At 37.2% G+C, this 8,812-nt stretch overlaps 1 protein-coding gene across 1 annotated transcript; it reads right to left on the reverse strand.

Moving 5' to 3' along the window:
* Positions 1-1,880: 1,880 nt before the first annotated feature.
* Positions 1,881-4,650, reverse strand: LOC139330035 (uncharacterized). The gene is made up of 4 exons (XM_070960762.1): positions 4,111-4,650; positions 3,145-3,300; positions 2,962-3,054; positions 1,881-2,186 (listed from the first exon to the last, which is right to left on the reverse strand). Exons 1-4 carry the CDS (start codon positions 4,549-4,551, stop codon positions 1,881-1,883), a joined length of 996 nt encoding a protein of 331 aa, XP_070816863.1. The 5' UTR covers positions 4,552-4,650.
* Between the last annotated feature and the right edge of the window lie 4,162 nt (positions 4,651-8,812).

The raw sequence follows: 8,812 nt of genomic DNA on the forward strand, positions 1-8,812 counted from the left end.
ACAGCTGTCAGACTGTTTAACTCCAGCATCATTTAATGTAGCACTGTGTTGATGTTGTTTCCCTTTTCAACATCACAAACCCACCATTTTTGCTCAGCTGCTATTTATGCTAACATAATGATATGATGTTATGCTCACATCCATTACATCTTATGTAATTTTATACTCTGTCAGATGTTTTTTCTACTGTGCAATAGTACAAACACTGCATTTTTATCCATGTTTGACTAGTACAATTCAATGTTTTTTTGCCTCTCTTTTGTCTTTGTAACAATTTAACTTCTCCAGTGTGGGGGACTTAAATATGTTAGGGTAAGTGTGTGTGTGTGTGTCTGTACTAAGCTCCTGTCAATACCCTTTATACAATCCTGTGTTTCAAAGTGGTGAATCTCACCCCATCCTTACTTGAGAATGACTGAGCCTTTCAAGGACACCCTTTTCATACCTAATCACAATACTATCACCTGTTACTAATTATCCTGTGTCTGCCTGCTCTCATTCCCAAAAAATTTCAAATACTGATGCTTTGTTAAGGCCCATGGTATCTCATACAGGCACACAAGATACCCTTTAGCATCCGTATGAGTCACTCCACTGTAAATCCATCTTCAGCACTATTAGACACTTAGTGCAAGGTGACGTAGTATAAAGAGCGGAAAAGTTCACTCAAGGCTGGGGTTTGTGCCCTATGTGAAACCAGAAGTTAATCATCTTGTCCAAAACCTAATCAATTAATTTTGATGCCTAAACCTAACCAAGTAGTTTTGATGTCTATACCTAACAAAGTAGTTTTAGTCTTTACCCTGGAGCAAGGGAGGGTCCCTCAGCTGTGGAAAACATCCTGCATCATCCCAGTCCCACACTGAAAAAAAAATCTGTTGAACTAACATAATAAAATTATTGAAAGTGGTTGCACTAAATATAGTTATGTTTTGGCAATATAAAAAAAATCATGTGTATGTTTCATGATCTGCATATGGTACACTCACATGACTTTCTCATGCTCTTTTAACATAATACATTTTTGTTAAATATTTTTACTTTTCTTATGTTAATTGAAAAGAGATCTATCATATTAAACAACAAAAAATTAACCATTTTAATTTGATTCAATTTCAGAATGATTAACTAAAATAATTATCTTATGTTACTTTAAAAGTTGCCCCCCCCCCACTACATACTAATTTCACAAAGACTGCAATCAAACCCACATCTTTCTTGTGCTACCTAAACACTGCACCTTTCAGAGAATAAAGTGAAGAAAACAAAATATCTTGAACCACTTTTAATCCAAAGATGTATCACAGAATTCAAAACTGCAGTTTAGAACATTTTTCATGTGCCTCCCAAAAAAATTGCACATCAAATAATTTGCAATACTTTGTGAACAGGTCTTCATGTAAAAAATAACAATAAAAATGTTGATCACAAATATGCATTACCGTGCAAACACAAGTCTTGCACTAATAATTGCACATCAAAAAATGCAGTACTGTGCAGGCACATGTTTAGGTACCTCAACAATACAACTGAACATCAAAAATATACAGCACTGTGCAAACACATATCACAGCACATGACATATTTAAAGCATTTCCAACACTGAGGAAAACCAGTGTAAAAAGTTTTTTCTGAACACTCTGAAATAATCAACAGTACAGCTCTTAAATTCTTGAGCCATCTTGCAGAGCATGGTGCCCTTTCAGCTTTACACAAAACATTACGAACAAGCTCTAGTAGTAAAAAAAAAAAAAAAAAAAAAGACTCTTTAGCTGCAAGAATGAAAAAATATACTATTTTCATATGAAAAATATGTAGAAACTCTGCAAAATTTCAAACACTGAGAAATACCTAACTTTTCTCTGTAAACACTTAGAAACTCATTCATAGAGTCTGTTCTTGAGCACTTGCGCTTTTTTGGAAAGAGTGGTGCCCTCCAGCTCCATGATGATTTTTTGGAGCACCTCAAATGTATACTGGAGGTCACGAGGGTAGTCGAGGTTCAGTGTGTAAATCAAGCCAAACAACATGGCAACAGCTAACGGAAAGTTGTCCAGCTCCTGCAAGACCACCTGTCCTTCAATCACTATGCCGATGTCATCTGGGTTTGAGTTGCAGTCTGCTTTCAGGATGTAAATGCCAACTGTGGTCTCCTCGATTGACCTTTCATTGGTTTCGTCTGTGCCCTTAGAAACACATATTGTCAGAAATCAGGTTCAACATACACCTGAACAATCCTCAAGAAAGATTAGTAAAAACAGTTACAGTACCTTACAGAAGTGATCATCCCTTGTGGGATTTTTCCCCGTCATGTTACAGCCTTATGCTAAAATCAGTTATATAATTTTGCCTTTTCAATCTACAGTAGGAATTCTATGAGCAATTCATTTGTTTTGGTTTATTTGTTTTTGTGCCCCTCAGACCAGTAGGTGGCCTTTTATGGTTTGGTAATTAATTGATTGACTATTTAAAGAAAGTGAAGGTAAGCTGACAGAAATAATAGAAATAATATAAAAATCTGATCAACATTGAACATTAATGCATATTTTTGATAGAATATGAAGGCCGATGTTAGATAAAGCTCTCATAATCTGTTTTAACAGTCAAATTTTAGTATTTAACAATAATGCGTATATATATATAATGTATATATATTTAGAACAAGAGACATCTCATCATTAAGGTTCTACAAGAATTTACAAGAATATTTTTTTAAATCCTGTTCACACAGGCTCCAATTTGTCTGTGACGGGGTTAAACTCAAAATGACTAATAGCTGTAAAGAAATGTATAATAATGATGACCCTTTTTTGCCTGCGGTGGGAAAATACATTTTCTCAAAGATTTAACCAGTCTACTATCACATGTAGTGATCAAAAATACAATTATTTGAGATATTTTTTTCAAAAATGTTGAGAGCCAAAAGGCACTGATCTCAGAGAATCACCCTTATATACTCACCACATACTCTTGGACTAAGTTTCCTGGTTCCTCATTGAGGTACACACACAGTCCTTTGATAATACAACCTCGACCGAGGTCAACATCGTCATCCTGGACAAAGGCAACAAGATTACTAGGTTATTTTTAAAAAGTATCACAGACTGAATTAAAATTGATAATGCATTTATATTTGTTTCTTACCTGAGCCATGGGTGCCACAATATCTTTAAGCACTCTCCCTACTTGTCCACCTCTTCGCTCAAACAGTCTCAGGAGTTTGCCGGACAGCATGTCTATCTGAGATAAAAACCTTGACTGTAGCGGTATGGTGGTGATGCGTCTGAACTCTAAATTTATCTGTTTTAAAAATAAGAGAAGTAAAAGAGAGACATATTAAAGAAAAGCATATCATAATACCATTGAAATATTGTTTTGCAAGTATCCTTCAGTGGCTCAACTTAATAGTGCACAGCTGTATCTGTGTACACTTTATAAAACGTGTTTGACAATTAATCAGAACAAAGGTGTGCAGAGAAATTCATGAGCTTTGAACAACAAAATATTTCCTCAGTTCACCCACAAGTAAAAGTGAATATATTACAAATTAACTTCACTTCTTGTTATGAGACAGTTTTTAAATGCAAACTGACTTCATTTCCACTGGTATGTGGGGCCGTGCATGTTTGAAAGAATGTCATAGATCTAACAAGTCAAAGTTAGAGCATTAACAGGGTATCAAAGGGGGCATCCCTTTAATGCAAGAGTCATGCAGCATGTTTGCCACTCCATTATAAAACCAAAAGTGGATGAAGTTAATCTTGTGTCAACCTAAACTTGAAGCAGACTTACCCACATAACTATAGGCTGAATCAGAGTGAGAACCATTTTGTTAAAAAATAATCTAACCAAAATCTTTACATTTCATCATATTGTATTTAAAAGTCAGAAACATCTTTTTTGCAGCTGGCTTAAAGGATTCTTTCGTTTTTAAAGAAAAAATAAATTCAAATCAAACTGATTTCTAGGATCAGTCTTGTTCTTTGAAGTGTTATGTTTAGGGCATACGAGTCAAAACCAAAGTCTAATCTTTTTTTTTTTTTTACATCTAGCAATGGGCCAAAGTGGACAATTTTGCTGACTGGTTGTGTAAATTAAGGTGTGATGTACCTCAGTTACATCAAAGAGGGCTGGCCATCTGTTCTTGAAATCTTCAACCATTGGTTTGTCTCGAACCACTTCATACCTCCTGTGTGCGAAGGTCTGGTCCATTTTCCTTCTCACTGCCACCCTGTTGTTCCGCTTCTTCACATCTGACAGGAGTTCCACTCTCAGAGCCTCCAGACTCTGATCTGATTCTCCAGTGAGATAAGGGGGGCAGTAGTTCACTTCAGAACGTCTTGGTCTTTTGATGGCAGAGGCAGGACCTGATTTACCCTCAGGCTTGTGCTTAACAGAGTTCACCAAAACTTCAGGACATCCCAGCTTTCTCAAATGAGTACGGTAAATTGCAAGTTTATTCTTTAAGCTTGCCTTCCAACCAGCATATCCTGTCACTGAGCCTCTCTCTGTTAGACAAGGGTGTTTGGAGATGAGTGCCTCACCAACCATGTTGAATTCTCTGTCTGTGACATAAACTTTGTATTTGACAATTTCTTGAATCAGACCTTCTAAAATGTTTGACTTGAGTTTAAGATCTGGGATGAGCACTATGCCATTCTCTCTGAATGCTGCATTGCCTCTTTCAAGTTTTAACTCTGCATCAAAGCCAAACTGTGGAACATTGAAGGTGCTAGGCCAAAATGTCTTGGAGGTTGACGAGGTGGATGCATCTGACTCTGGTGAAGATAAAATGTCAGTATCAATGCCACCACTAGACACTGATGAGCCTTCTTCCAGAAAACTAGAGTTACAAGCACTTCCTGAAGAAATCTGGACCTCCACGCTCTGCAGGGTTAAGGTGCCTGCCATATAGATTACTCTGATTGTTCCGCGATCTGTCACTTCATCCATTGAAGTGAGGTTCATGAACTCATTGTTAAATAGCGGATCCATGAACTGAAGCCTGAAGTCTGTTTGAATAGCACACTGTCTCTGCACAATATCAACAAGTTCAGTGACAGATGTTGGAAGTCCATCTGGGAAAGTCAAGCGCTGACTGTTGTTATCTCCAAGGATGACTTTCAAAAGAGCCGCCATGACAACAGGTTTCAATCTGTCAAAAGGATGAATAAAAGTTAGACATTTTTCTAGTAGTTAAAAATGCATTTAGACAGTAAAACTAACCACTCAGCAACTTTAAAGGTCCCAAGACAGAAAGAGGACAGACTAACATGCCCAGGGTTTCTGCAGAAATCAGTCAGTCAAATTTAATGCTATTTAATGCCATTTTAATGCTATACTGTAAAAACTTTAATGCCACGACCATGAACTCAACAAATTAACAACAATTTGTGTGCAGTCTTTTATTTCTTTTCATATTCTTTTTGTAAATGATGAACGTTTATATGAAAACTGTCCCTACATTTCACTATTTCTGAATCCGAAAACCACCCACGGGCTATATAGTCATTCTCTGAAATCCATGTTTTCTGGCAATTTTTGCTGGAATTTGCATTTCCCCATTTCCTGGCTCTCCTCCACTTGGTCCAACCTGTCGGCCACTTTAAAAACATGCAGTTTTTGGCAGTTGTACTTTTAACGCAAATGCACATATCTGACGAATCGCAGTCTATAATGATATATTATGTTATCGTTGTCAAATATTTTTCCTGAAAACTGCAGAAAGAATTTTTAATGCCACTGAGAATCAAATTTTTTAATGCCATTTAAGGCCTTATTTGTCACAAAATCAATTTAATGAGTATTAATGCTTTTTAATGCAATGCAGAAACCCTGATGCCACAAGAATTTAGAGAGTGAAAGATGGAAAGTTACTGCACATTGGATCATCAAAAGTAAACAAATAAAAATTAATAAAAATTATGAAAGAATGGAGTGGGGGAAAAAACTGAGAACTTTTTAGGATGACAAAACATGCAAAATGCGTTATGAATAAACAAAGGTAGTACATTTAGTAGCCAACCTTTAATGTGGATGTGCCTTTTTAAAGTTACCATACGACATGATCCAACCATGTAGTCAGCTAATGAATAGACATCAGTCAGTTCACTGAGTGCTAAGAGCTTGACTTCTCTTGTAGGGGACAACCTTAGCTCAAAGGCTCTGTAGTGTTCCACATACCAAGCACACAGCACTCTTACTATGACAAACAAGTTCCCATTGATGATGCACATCTGGATAATTTCAGCAAACTCTGGTAATCCACCTGCTGATCCATGTGCTACTATCATGCCCTTGCTGTAGGCAATACCCCAGAATTTTGCATTTTTTGCAAGATTTACTTCATCAATGTTGGGATATTTTAAATGAATAGCACGAGACACCTCTTCTTTCAATAACTCAACTGGAACTGTGGACACACCTGGTACATCAAGGCAAGGTTTACCATAAGATGGCGAATTGATGTGGAAAGCAATCATATACTGATGCTTTGATGCCAAAGTCAAAGGTAAATCTGCTTAAAATATTTATGTTTGGCTTCAAAGCGCATTGTCCAGACAGACAATAAAGGTCCAAAACAAGGAATCAACTGAGGATAGTGCTCGAGGAAGTGGTGCTTTGGCAGAAGTCTCACAGTAGGAAACAGCTCTTGGAACCTCTGTCTGTGTTCAACTATCTTACTTTCAAGGAATGAGATGGACTCATCAGTATGCACCGGGGCCACAACTAGTTCAGTAATGTCTTTCAAATCCAGCAACACAACCCATGCTGGCTCATTTTGTGGAACACAAGACCCAATTAAAAATGGGAGGAACCTAAGCAAGCTCCAATTTTCATGGGCGTTGCCTCCAATGGACTTCCGACTGGACAAACTCTTAGGGACAACATGAGGCTTGTTAGTCTTGTCAGACCATTTGTATAGGAATGACAATATAGCTTTGTTTAGCTCATCTAATGTAAAAAATTTCTTTGCTATCAAAAAATTCAGACAGTATGCCAATTCAAACGGCACAATTCCCTCAAACATGTCATGAGCAATATCAGGGGGATATCCAATCACAACATTAAAGTGTGACAGGCTCTTGGTGAGAGCACACTCTCATTTTACAGCCAAGTGATGTGTGGCGTTCTCAACAGCTAATTGCACATGTTCTGCATGTTCTTCTTTTGTCCTCAACCGAAAAACACCAGATGCAACACAATGAGAACTGATTTCACAACTTCTTGCTGTGCAAAAACGACAGAAGTAATCTCCAGAAAAACTCTCAATGAAGCCAGCAATACTGTGTGCTCCTAGATTATCAGCCACAACACTATGCACTGTACCTTTTAAAGATGTACCTACAGAGGAACATACACACCATGGTCCTCCAAGGTTTTTAGATCTTTTAAGAGAGGTTCCAAAACATTATCAAAACCATAGTTTTTGACATCATCACTCTTACAAAGCATAACAAGATAAATGGAAGATAAAGAGGAATGAGAACATGGAGGTAGGTTTGACAGTAACCAATAAACAGTACAAAGTTTGTGCTTTTTTCTAGAGGTGCCTAGGGGGTTTCAAGTTTCAAAATCATCAACATACAGACAGATTGATATTCTTAACTCATCATTATTCAGAGACTTGTTTTGTTGAAAATGACTACCGTCTTTAAATGACCTATATTCATACGATGGGTCTCTTTCAAGATTTGTTGTTCCTTTATGACTTTCTATGAGTTTGTCAAGAATACCTTTTCTACTTAAGACCTGCTGCAATGACTTTAAGATTGGGACATATTGAAAGGTTCTGAACTTTTTACCATCAAGGATAAAAGTCACAGGTTCCACAACATTGAAGCAATCCCTGTAGTATTTTTTACGCTGATATGAACTAGAAAGTGGCCCTCCCTTCTCAATAGCCTTTGATATTGGATTGGTTGTATACACTGCAGAAGTGATATTAGCAACTACTGAGTCCTCAACCTGAAAGTTAAGTCGCTTTAAGATATCAGAAACTATATCTTTTGAAAGTGGCACAGATGCTGAACTTAAATAATTAAGCTCACATAAAAAGTCATCTATAGCTGTACCTGGCACATGAACAAGATACTCCAACTTGAGTAGGGCTGCTGCAAGTTGCTTCTCAATTGCACTTGAGAGGACGCTGGGATCAGCTGACTCTACAGTGTCGCTCTCCACACACTCATCTTCCTGGCCATCAGTGGGTAAAAGTTCAAAAGGCAGAGGTGCATTTGTTATCACAATACCTGGCTTAAAATCAGTCAAAGAATGAGATGCATGTCTCCGACTTTTGTGAGACCTAAAGGTTCCATAAACACTATGAAAATCACAACCATCAAACATGCAAGTCACTTTTTCACTTTTCTTTAAATGAGCATTTATGTAAGCAAAGTACTCTCTTTCATTTCCCAAATTTTTACATGAGCAAATGTGACACTTAAATACAGATACTACTTTTACTGCTTTATCATTTGTGGAATGACCCCGAGAGTGACGAATATGTAATGCATTCCATGTTTTAAATGTGCAAGGGCACTCTAAAAACGTACATGGATAACGGCTGGTACACCCAAGGTGTGGATGCTTCAGTTTGTAGTGGTTCAATAATGCCAATCTTCCTGCAACTAAGCACAGGTTACACTGCCACATACACTGGTGAACGAGGAACAAGAGAAAAAAAAATCAGTATAAAAACAATTTAAAAAAAGAAATGCAATCTGGAAATTATTAAATGAGATGTAATCACGTGTCAAAGTTAACAATTTATAATTACAGCAGACATACTCACCACAACTACAGAGCCTTT

The sequence above is a fragment of the Chaetodon trifascialis genome, chromosome 4, assembly GCF_039877785.1.
Source record: "Chaetodon trifascialis isolate fChaTrf1 chromosome 4, fChaTrf1.hap1, whole genome shotgun sequence".
Lineage (NCBI taxonomy): Eukaryota > Metazoa > Chordata > Actinopteri > Chaetodontiformes > Chaetodontidae > Chaetodon > Chaetodon trifascialis.